Below are 18265 nucleotides of genomic sequence, written 5' to 3' on the forward strand. Positions count from 1 at the left end.
TAAATTACCTGTAATTAACTTTTTTTTTTTTTTTTTTTAATGAATTTGAAAGTCGTAGATTCGGCTCTGAACTTTCACAAATGATGTAAAAACAATCCATTCTAATAATAATTTTTAAAAAAAGAATAATAATTACACGACATTAAAATAGATATAGAAGGTGTGGTTACAGTTCACAGAGGCTTTTATCCCGAGCGGTTAGCACGTGGCACTTCCTTTAACACACAATGCACTTGCAGCTGGGTATTTTACTGAAGCGATTGAGGTTAAGTGCTTTGCTCGAGGGTACCAGGGCAGCACTCCCGCTGCGCATGAAGCCCACTGCCGCGCTCGTTACTTCTGACTTACGAACGCCGCCGCCAAGTGCGCGTGCGGTGTCAAATGTGACTAATCGGGGATAAGACAGCACGGGCTCTTCAAACAGACTTCATGGCAAGCACCGCTATGGAGAAAAAATTAATAAATAAAATAAAGGAAATAAAAAAAATAAAAAAAACAAATCCCCGAAATACTTGAATCACAACAGCATTATAGCTATTTGAAGTGGCTAGCCTGCTGAGAAATAGCATCCGTGGAGTGGAATTGTAGGAGAGTGTGAATTCTGTGAGAACACGTTTGATTGCTTTGCCAGAATGAGAAGCTACTTAGCTGAAATGTTGCTACTTAAAGACTTCCATAACTGTAGCACACTTCATCCGCAGTAAACAGATCAGTGTTAATTCTAATGTATTGGATGTTTTTATATGCTTTCCAAAAAAAAATTAGAGTTGGCTTAAAACTGACAATATTATTTAATAACTGATCAAGTGGTTCAGAATGTTTCAAGGAGTCATAAGCTTGGAATGTAAATAAATAAATATATAAATAGAGCATGTATTATATCAAATACTCAGTGCAGCAATATTGCTCTCTTAGTATGAGCTTGAGCTATGTTTTTTAGTTGACTGGGAGTCTGCTTTGTCCTGTTAAAGAAAAACACACGGTCAAAGGACAAAGGAACTCTGCAGACACTCCCAGCCACATGACCACAGCCCACAGGCTGCAAGTTTTCATCAGTGAATATAAATATGAAAACATGTTCTTGGCTGGCCGAGTCAATTACCTGACCTGGATCCGACTGAACGAACATGTGTTTCACTTGCTGAAAAAGACTGAAGGCTAAAAGTCCCCCACCCCCAAAACAAACAGTGGCAGAAGATGGCTGCGGTACAGGCCTGGCAGCGCGTCATCAGGGGGAAGGTAGCCAGCATCTGGTGATGTCCGTGGGTCGCTGACTTCAGGCACACATCAAATGCCACCAAGTATTTAATATTCATTTGGGAAATTACTTTCGGACACCCTAAAACGAGCAGACTGCATAAGAAAAAAAGGTCTGTAATTCCTACACGCGAATTTGACTATAATATTCCAATTACACGTGCCTGAGTGCTTATTTCAACCACTGAAATATACAGTATCACAGACAGTCCTAGTAGTGTGGTATTATAGCGCATTTAAGAATTTCTCAGACGTTTGCATGTTTGAAAGGATGTGCAATCACGCCCCAATTTTGACACAATTTGTGGTTCATTAGACTGGGAGACAGAAACGGCAGTCCTCAATGGCTTTAAAATTAGCTGCGCCCAGGAATGGGGCAGAGTCGATCTAGTCAGGCTTTCACTGGGAGCTGTTGCTTACGGATCTCCCAGCAACTCCCCAGGCGCCTACGGGTTACGTGATATCGGCTGCCATCAACGTGCCGCTCCTCCAATCGGTGCTAGCTCTCCTGTAGCACGTCGCATCGCTTATAGTGTATTAAATGTTCCCTCGCTGGTGAGTGTATCTCGGGAGCGCACGTGCTGTCCCGCAGCGTTCCATACGTTGGCGGATTAAAGGCCCAAAATGTGCTGTTCCAGACTGGGGAATCACCTCTCTCACCCATCATCCATGTAAATAGAGATTTCTCTTGTTTATGAATGAGGCGGGCTGTGCATTCACGATTTCTTCCCCGGGGGGCATAATTATCGACGCGCTTCATCCGAGAGATACGGGCCTGACAGGCCGCCTGAAAAGAGATGCATGCGCGCGAAAAGCGGAGGAAAAATAGCGGTTGCCGTTTTTCAATCCGCGCGTTCCTTCCTTCCTTCCTTCCAGAGGAAGGTCCGCTGCTATCGATCATGAGAGAACTGGAGCCGGGCTAGTCATATCAATGCTGATATACTGCCGCCTTCAGTGTAATGTAAGATTTATATTACACACCGGCACCGACAGCGCCTCATATTTTTTCCCTCCTGTTTTCTGCTCCGCATTTTAAAGCTGCTCTCTTACAGTAGTTAGGCCTCAAAATCCAGCGCCTGAACCCGTTATACTTCAGAGCGCTACATTCTAAACTGAACTCGCACAATGTAGATACTGCTCTGAGAGGGTTTAATGACGATAGTTTACGTGATATACACAGTATGTCTACATAGTTAATCGTATTTTTTTTTTACATTCTGCCCCATTAAGAGCAGGGTAAGCTTCCATCCATCCATCCATTATCTATACCCACTTATTCCTGGTAAGGGTCGTGAGATGCGCTGGAGCCTATCCCAGCATGCAATGCATGCGCGAGGCACAAATAGGGTTGGTTAGGGTAAGGGTTCAACCAAAAATATGTAAGATAATTAATAAACAAATAAATGAACAAATGCACTGGTAAATGCATCAAGTTGTCATTTGACCCATTTGAATCATGATTCATACCTCAGCCACAGTATGCTTATCTGAATCTTAAGTGACTTTAACCACGATGACTACACACACACACACACACACACACACAGGATGGAGGCTGTTATGCAACATGTCATGCGACATGCGCAGTGTGTGCCGTGAACTCTGCACCACGTTTCCAGGGGGATTTAAATAGAAGTCAAATGCGGGGGCCGTGGTTGGCCAATCAATAATTAAGCACCTGAAACAGAAATAACAGGAAGTAATACTCTCTCTCTCTCTCTCTCTCTCTCTGCTGCTAATGCTCTCCCTGGAAGAAACACGAGGTGACAGATGTTCTTTTGATCAATACAATAACTCTGAATAACTGATTGTGTGTATGTGCGGAAAATAATGAAATGCTAAATATTGAATACATATTTCTCCCTGTGGCGGGCGCGATGGCGGGATGGCGGGATGTACAATCGCGGTCGGCTTTTATTTATTCATTAGCCCTGCGTTATTTTGGCGGAGATAAGTCCCCCGTTATTAGAAAATTCGCACCTTGGAATGGAGAGTCCCAGTTGCTCCATCCAATTTACAAGTCTCTATAGCTCCGACTGATGGGCCCTGACCTGATACACTCTGCCGACGCCTGATTAGATTTCGCTCAAAAGCGCCTGTTCAGCTGCGAACAATGCGGCAGAAAAACTGAACCCGAGGTGCTGATGAAAAGCGGGCTTGTCTTCACTCTTTCCGAGGTGTGTATCACATGACCCCCATCTGACTTTCGTTCTGCTACACTAGCGTTTTATTTATTTATTTATTTATTTATTCATTTATTTATTTTTGTAGTTAGCTGTCCTGTCTGGTTAGCAGTCACCGTGGGACGACTGCAACGTCGCCAAACCTTAAAACACGGTAAACCGTAGTTACGTCTGTCTTAGGAAGCTATTTCCACAGGTACTGGTGCAGTTGTGTCTGTGCCATTGGAAGCATAGCTATTCACATTATTGGCAATACAAATTCTGGGTTTACATTTGTATTGTTAGCAGCTAAGGGTTTTGGCGCGTCCGCTATGACTCCTTAAAGTTCAGCAGCCAAATCACTGTGAGCATACTGAAGAATCTATAAGCGTCTGAGAATCTATGACTCACCAACAAATTCATTATAGCTGGAGGTCATTGTTTGGTTAAAGCCCCCCCGGACCCCCGCCCCCCTCCAACATCAACAGCAAAACAACCCTTTGTAAAAGAAATGATTGATAAACTAGCAGCCTGACCCTGGTTCATGTAACCACATTTTTTATTTGTTTGTTTGTTTGTTTGCGTGCTTGTTTAGCTGTTATCGCCCAAGATTTCGCACCCGCTCTCCGTTAGCATCGGTGGCGCACCGCGCGCTGTTATTTACAGTCGGACAGCGCCGCGCGCCGCGCGCCGCATATGGCGCGGCTGCTACAGGTGATCAATAAAGACCGCGGCCCCCCCCTCCTCGTAATGCAGAGCGGTGGAGGGCATTATGGGGACTCATGTACCTCCCGCGGGATAATGACTCAGACTGCTACGAAACGTACCGCGCGCGATTGGATTTACGAGGGCGGGCGGGGGACGGGGGACGGGGGGGGGGGGGAACAGAAGGAGAGATTAAAGTTATAGATTGGACGTATCAGTCCGCACGGCGGGAGACCAGTCAAATTATATTTATTGACTCCGGATGGTGCCGAGAAAACTGGTTCATTACGGAATCTAACAGATGCTATGAAGAATGGATGTTAAAAATATATATATATATATATATATAAAAATAAAAAAGATATAAACAGATGCCAGATGTGGAAAGGAATTATTCAGAGGTGATATAAAATGTGCACATTTACAGATGTGTGTACACACAGTGTTGTGTGTGTGTGTGTGTGTATACGGTGCAGTCCAAATTTATTGGGACAATATTACAATTTGTGTTGTTTTGGACAAATTTACGTAATATTAAATGAAGTGGTAATATCTAGTACCCGGTTGAAAATACTTTGGTGGCATTTGATGACAGCCTGAAGTCTGCAACTTATGGACATCAACAGATGCTACACAGGTACCTTCCCCTGTTGATGCTCTGCCAGGCCTGTTCTGCAGCAATCTTCAGTTTCTGTCGGGTGATTTTTGCCTTCAGTCTTATCTTCAACAAGTGAAACCCTTGTTCAGTTGGATTCAGGATGGACGATTAACTTGGCCAGTCAAGAACATTCCACTTAAATGACTTATTTGGTAACATTTCCTATGAGCCTATATAAGACATTTTTTGTCAAAGGTAAGGGCACCTTTTTAATGAAACCTTGACGTGCATGGAGAAACAGAAACCGATAAGGAAGAATTTGTTGAGTTTTTTTTATTAAAAATAATTATAAAAATATAAATATAAAACAATATGACTCAGCATTCAAACAACATGAATTCAGTGTATGACAAGTGTTCTATAGGGTACACATCCTTATTACATTTTTACATCTATGTGATGAAATGAGTTCACAGTTTGATGAAGAAACCATTTGAACCATCCACATGATCGTCCCCTGTCGAAGGAATAGATAATGAACAGTATAGGGCAGTCATTGAAAAACATTTTATACACGACTCTATTTTTAAAATCTGGTTTACAGTAGAAGCTTGTTTTTTTTTTTTTGTTTTGTTTTTTCTTTTGTTTACATAAACATTGATAGTATACAAGACTACCATTGCTCTCTGTAGTTACAAAACACGTTGTCCACACTATAGTCCACACAAAAAATCCTAAAATCCGAAGGCATCGTTTACCAATTACAAAAAAAAAGCAAAAAAGAAAAAAAAAAAAAGCCATCAGGTAAAAAACCAGTGTGAAAAAAATGTGATTTCAGTAGTTGAATATACTCAAGTTTCCACGGGTTCTATTTTAAAAGTCAAAAGAGAAGCCCCTCCCCCACCTACGCATGTATAATTCTTAAGGGGGGGCGTGTTGTAGGACCGAGCCGGTTACGAAGCTTCCTCATTCCAGCTGAGCGTCTCGTTTTTTAATCTGTGGCCTTGGCTATGTACATGTCGGCCAGCTTTTTGAACTGCGGGCCCCAGCCGCTGAGGTAATCGTAGTCCTGGTCGCCGTCGGCGACGGCGGACTCCAGCGAGCTGAGGGACTCCGCCAGCGAGCCGGTGCCCTCGTAGGCGTAGGTGGCCAGCGAGTCGTAGGGGGGCGCCGTGGGGTCCGCGTCGTTCTCCTGCAGGCGGCCGGCGATGAAGTCGCGCACGTCGGCGTTGTCCTTGATGGGCGACGCCCGGCGGAAGGGGAACAGCATCTCCGGGATGATGTCCCGCCGGAGCTTGTTGCCCTCGATCACCTCGGGGTTCCGCAGCGTGCCGATGTCGAAGGCCTGCGTGTCCTCCTCCCCGCCCCCCTCGTCGTTGTAGCTCACCACGTTGTCCCGCACGTCCTCCTTGGAGATGATCAGCGGCTCCTTCTTCTTCTGTCTCCTCAGGGCGGCGAAGAGAACCACGATCACTGCAACACACACACACACAAAAACATTCATATGTATGCGTTTACTGTGTATATAAAATACATACACATGTTTAATACACACAGGCACATTCATCTGCATCTACGTATTTACGGTGTATATACAGAACATACACCTTTAATGCACACATTTATATTAATCTGTACAGTGCATTCTTATATAAATACAGTACATATGCATGTTTAATACTCATATGTACATTGCTATGTACGGTGCATGCGCAGTACGAGCACACATTTACTACACACATTTGCATTCAGCTGTACAACGCGAGCACGCGTGTTTATATTAAACTGTAAAAATGTGCCAGCACTGCAACCCACTCTGAGAAAAATAGGGAGGGAGAGAGGGACGAAATGCATCACAATCACCACAACACACATTTATATTTATATATACAGTGCACACGCATGTTTGTCGTACTTTAAAAATGTGTTAACACCACCATTACTCAGAGAGAGAGAGAGAGGGGGGTGGGGGGGAGGCAATGGAAGAGCTATATCCAACATACGATATAAACTGTGTGAGTGTGTGTGTGTGAACCTTTTCCAATACAGCCAGAACAACACACACAATGAACTTATTTAGAAAGCATCGCTGGTGTAGCCATTCCTGCAGCACAATGCAATTATTGCTTTTTTCATGAAAATGAAAAGACTCCAGAAAGACACCAGATGGTGACTATGAACAAAGTGCCGATGTTGTTCTGCAAAAAAAAAAAAAAATTACGAAAATAAATAAAAAAATAAGAACTTCTAACAAGCGTTTCCCAATCGAGAACATGCCTCCCATGACAACGAAAAGGCAAACGTGGAGCAGGTGCGCCGGCGGCCACCCACCACCCACTCAGGTGTTAATTACAAGGTCGGGCAGACGCCTGGTGGGAGGCCTTTTTAGAATCATTTTTTTTTTCCCTTTTTTCCTTTTATTTTCAAAACCTCTCCCACAGAAAAAAGGAGCGACCCGGCCTGGCGGGCGGGGCCCCGGAACGTTCCGGCTCGCTGCCCTTCTGTCCGCGCTGGACGGGAGGTGAATGAGACAGTTTGTCAGGGGGCCCGGGCGAGACGACCAATCGGATAATGAGCAGCTGTCATGATATTTCGCACTCGAGCCGCGGGTCCATTGTTTTCCCAGCACCTCCCGAAACCCCCCCCACCACCACCCCCCTCCCCCACCCCCCTCCCGCTACCCACAATTCAATCTCTCAGATTGGATCACATCTGAGCAGAATGAGCACTGCTGTGAAATGGCTGCCCATTGAGGAAGGTTCTGGAAGGCAGAGAAGCCAGGGGTGGAGGCAGGTAGAGGTGGGGTTGGGGGGGGGGGGGGGTGGGGGCTGGGGGGTTATGGCTGCTCAATACTCCATTTACTGCTGCTGGTGCAGTGCTTGCCCATTGTTACCGGTGTAGATTTTAGACGAACAGAGAAGGGCTGCTCTGGGGAGAGAACTGAAGAAAAGACGGCAATGGACTGAGCTGCCGCTATGCGTTCTGGTTCTGCTGTAATTTCACACGTATTCACACACACACACACACACACACACAAAGACTCCTATGCACGCGCAACATGAACTACACGCAGGCACACGTGCACACACACGCTCTGCTCATTTGCAAGCAAGCCAAGCATATATTAGGGGACTACTATTTATAAATACACTATATCACACGTGTAAGTTTGCGGGGAGACAGGAGAGAGATGTCACCTCCAATATTTTCATATGAATTAATTGCTAGACGAGCTACACTACACGAGACTAGGTTATCCAGCATTGTGTCTCCCCCAAAGTTGAAATGAAACCTACACCTATGCAATATATACTGTATATATATATATACTACATGCACGTATATCTATAGTACATGTGTATACACATGACATGCGTGACCTTGGTTGTATTTGTTCAGAGTGCATGTCTGCTGTAAAACAGGCGCTTGTGTATTTGAGAGGCCGCTGCACTCCAGAAAATAAAAAAACAAGCCCAGAGGATCGTATGTACACAGACTAAGTGGCAGTCCGGTGGCTCTTTCAGCAGGCACATTAAATTATTACATCAGGAATGTCACAATGCGCCATGCGACCTGCACCCCCCCAACCCCCCCCACCCCCCGGACCGCGTAAGCTCCTCTGCAGGTCGGTGTGCGTCGAGCGCTAAACGCAATTACCCTCCTCCATTTCGCCCGCAGACGGAGGGGGAAACGAGATCAGCGCTGACGCTAAGTGCTGCGCGTTTAAGCGGCGAAGCTACCTCCGGCCGCCTTTCAAAAAAAAAAACAACGGCCAGCTCGCTCCGTGCGTCCGGGTACAAAAAGGCCAAAAGGGCAGGTTGCCATTTTTCGCAATTATCCCCCCTCCCCCACCATCTCCGGTCTTCAGCGAAACCTGTAGCCTTTTAGAACCCTGCTGTCTGGCTGCCAGTTTGACATTCGAGGTGGGGGGAAGGAAAAAAAAGGCATATTTTTGCAGACAGACACATGGACGGACAGATGGACAGACTTTCCCCTGGGTGACAGAGCACTCTGAACGGAGGGATTAGTGAAGATTAGATGAATAAATAAATAAATAAATAAAAAAAACAACAGTGAGCACACCACTTATTTGGGGAAAGCATATCACGACACGCATCGCTTCTGTTTCGATGGCACACCCACATTGCCTGCACACTCTTAAATAAGAAAGCTGTTGAAATGGGCTTTCTATTTAAGCAGAGGGACAGAGAGACAGACAGAAGGGAGGGCAGGTTAATGGACTCTCTTCAGATGTCGAATCCCTGAACCAATTCCAACGGGTTTGTCTCGACCTCTTTGCTTCCACCTGGCTTAATCGTGCCTGTTCCTGCTGTGTCACAAAAAAAATCCACCGACCGAGGTTTCCACTCAAATCAGAGTTTCATGTTCCACAAGTTCTCAATGATATTTCAATGGCAGTCCGGACTACTTTCAGTTACAGGGGTACTTCTGTATGAATGGCTCATTACTTTCAAAGTATTCCCTTTCCAATGACCTCTGAGTTTTTAGGGTATTTTAAAATATATATATATATATATATTTTTTTAAAACCAATAAGCTGTCCAATTAGCGAGAAGAATTGACTAATTTTGCTCTCTGCAGAAGTTGAAAATCATTTCAAGGACACCAGATTTCATGACTTGCCAGGGGGAAAATATTTTCAAGGGATGTACAGGGCCTCTCCACAGTGGAGGGGGGAAGGGGAAAGAATTGTGCAGATTGTTGGGGATAAGCGTAGGGTAGTGTTGGGGAGGGTTAGGGCCGGCGTTGAGGTTAGGTAAGGGTTTTAAAGAAAGAATTCCCAACGTTTTGCATAACATATGCTTTTTGACAGGTTAGGGTAAGGGTTGAGGTTGGGACAGAGAGGCATTCACTGAGGAGGATGATGACGCAGAGTAAGATGGCCACCAGCGCCCCGGTGCTGAGCCCGGGTGGTGGGTCAGGGTCAGGTTGGGTCGGTAGTGTAGGTTGGGACAGAGGCTACTGGAGGTGATACCTAGGTAGATGCCAACCTGGTGCGAGTCGGTGGGGTGGTTAGGACAGGTCAGGGTTAGCGTTAGGTTTAGCGTTAGGGTCAGGGGTAGGGGTCAGGGTCAGGGTCAGGTTTAGGGTCAGGGTTAGGGTCCGGGTAAAGGTCAGGGTTAGTGTGGAGGTTGGGATCAGGGTTAGTGTTAGTGTAGAGGTTTGGACAGAGAGGCACTCACTGAGGAGGATGATGACGCAGAGTAAGATGGCCACCAGGGCCCCGGTGCTGAGCCCGGCGGACAGGGCGTAGGCCTCGGCGCTGCAGGACTGCACGTTTCCGCGGCTGTCGCAGGCGCACACGCGCACCGTCAGCGTGCTGGTGCTGCTCTGGATCGGGTAGTCGTTGTCCGAGATCACCACGGGCAGCAGGTAGGAGCTCTGCTCTCTCCGGCTGAACCCGGCTCGCCTGGTCAGGATCCGCGCCGTGTTGTCTGCGGGCGAGAACAGAGAACGCGGTCAGGGCCGGCTCTGCCCAACGTGGAGCACCGTCGCACGGGTGTGTGTGTGGTGTTACTGATACGTCCTGTGTCACCTGACACTCGATCAAATTACAAGAACTGCACAATGATGATTTAACTGGGCACATAAGTACCCAATATAACAGCAACAACAACAACAACAACAATAATCAGGGCTGGTTATAGGAATGGGCAATATAAATGACGGACGACAACTTTCTGGAGGGGGGTACGGTGCCCCCCCCCAGACTTCCAGTATACATACGTGTACTATACTATGTGCTGTATGTATACTTGCAATGGAATGACTAAATCAAACATTAATGTCAACTTTATGAATTATGGTGGGTAACCAGGATAATTTAATCTTGTGAAATATCCCTTCATACACATACAGCCTTGTAAAGAAATTCACCTTCATTGTCTGAGATTGTGAAGTTGGGATTCTGGGTACTGAGGCTGAAGGCAAATTTGTGTCCGATGAGAGGATCGTCTGTGTCGACTGCGCTTATGGTCTGTATCAGCTGTGAGTTGGAGGAACATTTTAAAAAAAAGAGAACAGCATCAAAATATAGCATTAGGAATGCTGGCATCAAAATATAGCATTAGGAAAACTGGAATCAGACTATAGCATTAGTAATGCTGGCATCAGACTATGGCATTAGGTCTTACAGCACTGGTGCAACGCCCCACCCACACCCTACTGGCTGAAAACTCATTGGAAGTGCTGCTAGAAATAAGCAACAGCATCTCACTGGACTGAGTTCACAACAAAGCCAGTTCATATGACATAAATAACATTAAGAATACAAAAACTTGTCGGTTATCTTTCAGGGTAGGCACAGATGTGACGCATGCACTGTATAGATGTTGCATTGATATAAAGCTGTTAAATACACTGTTACCGGCATTTAGCAGACGCTCTTATCCAGAGCGACTTGCACAACTTTTTTTTTTGGTAGCATTTACATTGCATCCATTTATACAGCTGGATATATACTGAAGCAATGCAGGTTAAGTACCTTGCTCAAGGGTACAGCGGCAGTGTCCTGCCCATAAATCGAACCTATGACCTTTCGGTTACCAGCCTAATTCCTCACGCGCTATGCTACACTGCCGCCACGCTGTGTACACAGTCGTTTGTACTTACGGACTCCTACACAGGTAGACACTCTGTAGTGCGAGCACAGATATTGCGTTAAACTGTGCCGAAAAAGTAAGGAAGCAGAAGGGCGGGAGAAGCCACTCGAATGTAACCGATCACCTGTCCCACTTTCACTCTCTCGCAGACGAATGTAACCGATCACCTGTCCCACTTTCACTCTCTCGCAGACGAATGTAACCGATCACTTGTCCCACTTTCACTCTCTCGCAGACGAATGTAACCGATCACCTGTCCCACTTTCACTCTCTCGCAGACGAACGTAACCGATCACCTGTCCCACTTTCACCCTCTCGCAGACGAACGTCTCGTAAATCATGGCGAATTCCGGCGCGTTGTCGTTGACGTCCAGGACCTTAATGAACACCGGGACGCGAGCGGCCTGCCGTCGGTTGCCTAGGAGAGAGCAGGCGGGAGTCCGCGGTTACGTGGGGGAACAATATCGCGGAACGACAGAAGCCATTAGGGTACCCTTAAACTAATCTGTGCCTTTGTGATGCAGGCAAATCATTTCACACTCCAGAATTAATTCACCGAAAGCAAAAAAAAATACACCTTAAATGTCTTGAGATGAAATATTAATTGATGGCAAAGCTAGTTGCATTGCACGCCAGCGTTTTGTCGTCGCTTGGTAAAATTTTGGCGGCGCGTTGCAATTCAGCTCGCATGTTGGGCTCAATCCTGTGGGCAGGATCTGCACGAAGGAGTATTGGCTAGTCTACTTTGGCGTAACGGTTAGGCTACACATACTGGTCATTCCTTACGAGAGACTGAAAGTCAATAATAATTATTAGTATTTTTTTAAATAATACAAGTGTTTTGGATGGCAAAAACATGCTGCAGCAGAAATATGTTCAAAAAAACATTATTTACTATACTTTTCGTGAATGCCTTTTTAAGTGTAGTGTAGTCATAACATAACACATGGTTCTTGAGATTAAGACCAAAGACACACGCGGCCTACAGGGAAAAAAAAAAAAAAAGAGTAGTCGGGTCTCAGGAGGACGAGTAGAACGCGATTTCATGCCAAACACTCCAAGGAGAGACTCACTTATTTCCGTGGCGATGACGGAAATGTTGTGCCATTTTGACATCTCCCTATCGAGGGCCTGCAGGGTGGTGATGGACCCGTTGTTGGTGTCGATGTTGAAGAGCCGGTCCAGGTCGGTGTGTCGGTCGATGGAATACCTGGGGGGGGGAGACGGGAGAGGTGAGCCTTACTGTGCAACGACTGAGGTTTGGAGGAAGTTGATCAACTAGCAGCGGCAAAAAGGCAGGAACCTGCCCTCTTTTACTAGCATTGACGAATAATAATAAAAATATATATTATGATTATTATTCTTATTACGATAACACTTCACATTACAATAACGTCACATGAATTGGCATTAAGTAATGTAGTTAACTACTAACTACTGAAACGTTAATCTGTACGGCTTTGTTAAAGTATTCATACACCATTAATTCATCTTAACAACTACATTAGTTGATATCAGCTCAAAAAATTATCCGTGAGCCACAATTAAAAGTAACAGAATTGTGATTACTTGCGAGTGGATAATTAAAATAATTATCAGACCTGTTATTATTAATCAAGAAAAAATAATGAGAACAGGTTGATACCATTAGTCACTGCTATTTTTCATTCTTACCCTCTAATCGGGGCTGGTTCAAATCTGGGACACCAGGTGAAGTAAATCTCTGGCCAATAAGTGGCAGTAATCGATCAATTACCTATCGGTTAGAAAAGTAAACCTGCAGTACTACTGGCTTCAAGGGCCAGATTTGAGTATGTGCCATAAGTTTTCAAAGTCACAAGCTCGAAATAGTGCAGCACATTATAAAATCTGTTTGTTTCTGACATTTATATAGTTTAGCTTTAGCTGCATTTTCGTTGGCTCAAATCTTAAAGAAAATGTCTTTCACAAACAATTTGGTGACCAGCAATCACAAAATAATTTCCAAAATTAAAGAAATTTTTTATACTACCATTTTTTTAAAATAAACATAAAGGGGACATACAGTACATGTGTATAATTACATGAAAGCTAGTCATATAGCTGAGCAGAGTCTTATTTGAGCTGTTTTTGAGAGCTCGGTTCTCTTAGTAACAATACAACAGTGTAAGAACAACAGGGTTCTGATACATGGCTGATTGCTGGCAGCGCATAACATCCTGCCATGTGTCCGTGTTTTTTCGAAAGCAGTCTCCAATCCAACCACAAAAAGTGCAACATGCTCTCGATGCCCTACACAAGCCGCCAAGCCCACGACTCACACATTCCCGCAAGCGTTTGCCAACATAATAATTTAGAAAATGATATGTAATTGGGTGTTAAGTGGATGAATCTGGTTAATCATTATGCATCGTTTAACATGAAGGTGGAGAAAGTACTAAAGTAATTGTTATTGTCTGTCAGCATGCTGATTACCTCACTTTATTTATTTATTTGTCTGTGTGCGTGAGTGTGTGTGTTTCTGTGTTTACGCGCATGTGTGTGAGTGTGTGGGTGTGTGAGTGTGTGTGTGAGTGTGTATGTATGTGTGTGTGTGTGTGTGTGTTTCTGGTAGCCCTAAGCTTTGGATCTGGGTATGAGTCTCTCTTATGACCTCTTGGTGTTGGAGGTGAGGCTTTGGCTTTAGGAACCCTAGATTCAGTCGAGCACAAGCCTCTGGAGACTTTCGATACTGATGTTCACCTCTAAGGTAACGCCATGAGCGAAACCCACACAGCCGGACTGGACGCAGCACTTAGCGTTACAGCACGCGGCTCCAGCGCCACTCACTTGACGGGGTTGTTGGCGGCGTCCGGGTCCTGGGCGGTTACCACGCCGATGAAGCTTCCCGCCGACTTGTCCTCGTGCACCTCGATGACGTACGGGCTGACGCTGAAGACGGGCGGCTCGTCCACGTCCTGGACGGTGATCCGCACCGACGCCGTGTCCTTAAACGGACCCAGGTAACTGAAGCGGCTGTCCAGGTGGGTGTTGCTGGCCTCCACTTTTAACGTGTACACCCTTTTTGCTTCGTAGTCCAGCGGCTGCTCGTTAGAGAGAGAGAGAGTGTACAAGAGAGTGTGTTTGTGTGAGAGGAGAAAGTAGAGAAGGAAGGTAGTGAAAAAGAGGTTAGGGAAATAGAGAGGGGAGGTTAAAGGGAAATATATTTTTCAGGAGACTGCTTTTTTTCTGCTTTTTTTTTCTCTTTCCCCAATCACTGTGCTCAACAACAAGCTGCACTCTCACAATTGCCTTTCTTATCAAAGGCATAACAGTACCATAGCTAAAACCCCGAGAGCAGCATCAGATGCAGAACATGTGCTATGGCACTAGCCACTAGAATAAATGATATCTGACTAATACTCAGACAGAAAGTCAGAGAGAGAGAAAGAGAGAGAGAGAGCAAACACTTTTACCTGACAAGACCTTTGCTTATCAATTTCCTTTACTCTGGCAAACTTTCACAGCTCATATTTTACATATCTAACTGATATCCTCTTACTATTCGATGGCTATTGACTGAAAAAGCTCTGAAGGACTGGGAGTGAAACCTGCAACCCCCCACACCCACACTTATGAGACCCATTAATTATCTGCTAATGCCACACAGTGCAGGGAGGCATAGCCGTTCCTCCTCGCACAGGTTCAAATGAGAGCTGGAGCACTTTGTTTTTCTTTAATTATTAAATTAATTAATTAATTAATTTCTGTTTCTTTTTTTTTTCTTTTTTTTACTTTGTGATTGAACTTCGGTCCGACACAATTATCCTGAAAAGCTTTTAACACCCCCGTTGTCCACGGGTAGAGCTCATGACGTTCTGAGAGTTCTTTGAAATTGCCTGGCACACAGAACCGACTTATCACCGACACAGGCACCTTTGTAAAGTTAATAGGACAATGATTTGCTGGAAAGTTTCGGGAGTTTAAATTTCTCCACACGTCTCTCTCCACTCTCCGGTCGTCGTGTCCTTCGTGGAAGGCGGAGGGGGGCGAGGGGGGTTGAGGGGGGTGGTGAAGGGGGGGGGCGGCTCACCTCTCTCACGGTTATGACGCCCTCCTGCGTGGCCCTGTCGGTGAAGATGGCGAAGGCGCTCCGCCCGTCTCCGTCCACGATGCTGTACTGCATCTCGGCGTTCTCTCCCAGGTCCGGGTCGTTGGCCCGCACCCGGCCCACCGCGGAGCCCACTTCCGCCGACTCCGACGTGGAGAGGTGGTAGGAGCCTTCAAAGACAAATCTATTTGTACTGTGGATTCAGGCTTCATACTAATGCTAATAATAATGCTAATGCTAATAATAATGCTAATGCTAATGCTAATAATAAATAAATCAATCAATAAATAAATAAATAAATAAAAAATCTTCCCAGAATGCTTTGCTCTCAATGCTAGACTGGGAAAGAAGGGGGATAGCAATCACAGCAGCATTAAAGAGCGAGCTTCAGGGAACCCTTCCGAGTTCCTCTGAATCTCCGTTCCTCTCTTCCCCACTGCGTGTCAAATTATATTGCTTCTCTAACTAGGGGGGAAGCCTCATTGTGAAAAGAAAAGAAGGAAAAAAGAGAGAGACAAGGTAAAGCATTCCCCTCTTCTTTTTTTTTTGTCTCAGTGCAGCTTTATCTAGCCTCTCCCGCTTAATCAGGCCTGGACACACGTCCCTGAAGTGGTCAGCTCGACAGAGGAGCATCCAGGTAATGCGTTTGGCTATAACCGCAACGGGGACGGTCACAGCTTGCCGCTGAAAAGCCAGGCAGTTTTCTGATTAGACCTGGAGCTGCAGTTTGGCGACTGTAGCTCAGAGATTGCAGACGCGTGTGGATTCAGAGATGGAGGCCGCATCTCTTTCTCACGTAGCATGCTGGCACACAGCTATGAGCTAACACTTTACACTAAAGTCTGGGATTAACAAATGTAATTGTTGTCTGCTAACTACTAAAAAGTTAATCTGTACAGTTTTGCTAATGTATTAATTCATGTTAACAACTACATTAGTCATACCAATTCATATTTGAATATAAAATAAATAAAAATTAATGAATTAGTTAATGGTTAACTTTCATTTATAAGTAAACTTAATTAGTGTATCCTATGTTTGAGTAATGAAAAGTTAATTTCATGCTTAATGCATTTGTACATAAATTCATTTTAACAACTACATTTGTGAATGGCAATTAATGTGAACTTATTATGAAGTGTTGCCAGTTATGCTAAGTAGCGTAGCCCGATTCTAATTGACAATGTCATATAGTACCTATTATTAATTTATGTATACATTTATTATGGGCATAACAACACTATCCACCTTCAATTAGCCACACACACTTTGCACACTCAGTTACTAAAACCCATAATGCAACATTGAATTTATATAAATTAACCGCAAACTCAGAACACTGTATGCAGGAACAGAAGAAAGAGTAATTAAGCTCACCCGAAACTACAAAAAGGAACAAGCAAACTGTTTTATTTTTTTAAATTTTTGCATATGAACATCTGATTTGTTCATATGCACATGCATTTCTTTGTATATTTAAACGCGTTTAAAGCTGATAAGCCTGAAACTCTAACACCATGCTGTTTCTCCCAGTTCATTCGAGCAGCGATGATTGACGCTCTCCATTTATAGCCTAAACCACATAATTTAGCCGGAATGAAGCGTGCTATTGTCTGCCTATGAAAGGCTCACAAGGCCCCCCACCTGTTGCAGCGGGTTTCTGAAATTGCAGACCTGTAGCAGCTTTTATCCATAACGACCAAGGTAAATACATATGTGCTTCTGTGCTTTGAACTACATCCTCTTAGCAACCGTAACGGGCAGTGGGGGATTTCAGAAGCTTTTTCAGCTCATCGCATGCTAGCGGGGAAGACTGTCTGTTTCACTGTCGAAATGCTTGATTTCCAGCTAAAATTTAAAAAAAAAAAAAAAGTAAACAAACACATAAATAAAATATGCATAATAGCGATTGGTAGCATACTGGAGATCGACCTAGAACTTCCACTTCAATTTCTTTCTCATGCTCTTGAACTGAATATCTTTAAGGCCCCCATAAATAAATACATACATAATAGTGTTGTATGTATAGTACATATAACAAACTTATTCCTTGAGTAAAATGAACTGTTGTTCATGTGTTACTAAGTACTAATAATTACACATGAATATGCTGAACTTGTGTTTAAAAAAGTGTCCTGATGGCAGATTCCTAAAAAAAAGCCAAAGAAAAGGAAATGGGTAGAGCAGATTCCGGGGGCGTGGGGATGGCCTACTGTGGGGGAAGCGGGGGGGACTGTCGTTGACGTCGGTGAGGGTGATGTTGACAGTGGTGGTGCCAGAGAGGCCACCCATCTGCCCCGCCATGTCTTTGGCCTGGATCACCACGTGGTACTTCTCCTTGTTCTCCCGATCCATGTTGGGCAAAGCTGTTCTGATGGTGCCTGCAGAAATGGGAATCACATTTTTTAAAATTTTTTATAGCACATCAGTGAGCGATGTTGCAGCCAGGCAGAGCAATAAAGCTCCTCTGTGTTAAATTAAATCCAGCAGAGTTCATTTGAGCCCAGTAACGAGGGGGAAAAAAACTGTATTTAGTGGACCATTTAGTGCGGTAGAGAAGATATATAGTGAGTCCACAATGTATTGTGTGTGCTGTTTTTTTTTTCCCACTGATATCATGATCAAGAAGATGCATGGGTAATTTGCGCTATCCGGCACCATCTGAAATACCAGTGGCTGGAACAAATGCTTTTATGTTTCTTTTATATTTTTTTCTCTCTACGCACGCACTTAATGCATCGAAAATAATTGCCGAACCATTCCATGACAAATGTTGCTTTGAATGCATTTCTGTTTCAAACTTTCGATCAATTATTTCACTGAAAGCTCTATTTGTACTGAGGATTTAGGC

General features: G+C 44.6%; 1 protein-coding gene across 1 annotated transcript in view; it reads right to left on the reverse strand.

The window, feature by feature from the left end:
- Window positions 1–5333: 5333 nt before the first annotated feature.
- The window catches only part of LOC135253909 (cadherin-10-like), a 51082-nt gene continuing 38150 nt past the window's right edge, over window positions 5334–18265 (reverse strand). Inside the window, exons 5-12 of the mRNA XM_064333751.1 lie at window positions 17628–17795; window positions 15397–15584; window positions 14154–14407; window positions 12419–12555; window positions 11642–11763; window positions 10621–10729; window positions 9927–10178; window positions 5334–6195 (exon numbers count right to left, since the gene is read on the reverse strand). Of these exons, the coding sequence (XP_064189821.1) occupies window positions 5714–6195; window positions 9927–10178; window positions 10621–10729; window positions 11642–11763; window positions 12419–12555; window positions 14154–14407; window positions 15397–15584; window positions 17628–17795 (1712 nt within the window). The 3' untranslated portion in view covers window positions 5334–5713. The remainder of the gene's footprint in view (window positions 6196–9926; window positions 10179–10620; window positions 10730–11641; window positions 11764–12418; window positions 12556–14153; window positions 14408–15396; window positions 15585–17627; window positions 17796–18265) is intronic.

This window comes from Anguilla rostrata, chromosome 4 (assembly GCF_018555375.3).
Source record: "Anguilla rostrata isolate EN2019 chromosome 4, ASM1855537v3, whole genome shotgun sequence".
Lineage (NCBI taxonomy): Eukaryota > Metazoa > Chordata > Actinopteri > Anguilliformes > Anguillidae > Anguilla > Anguilla rostrata.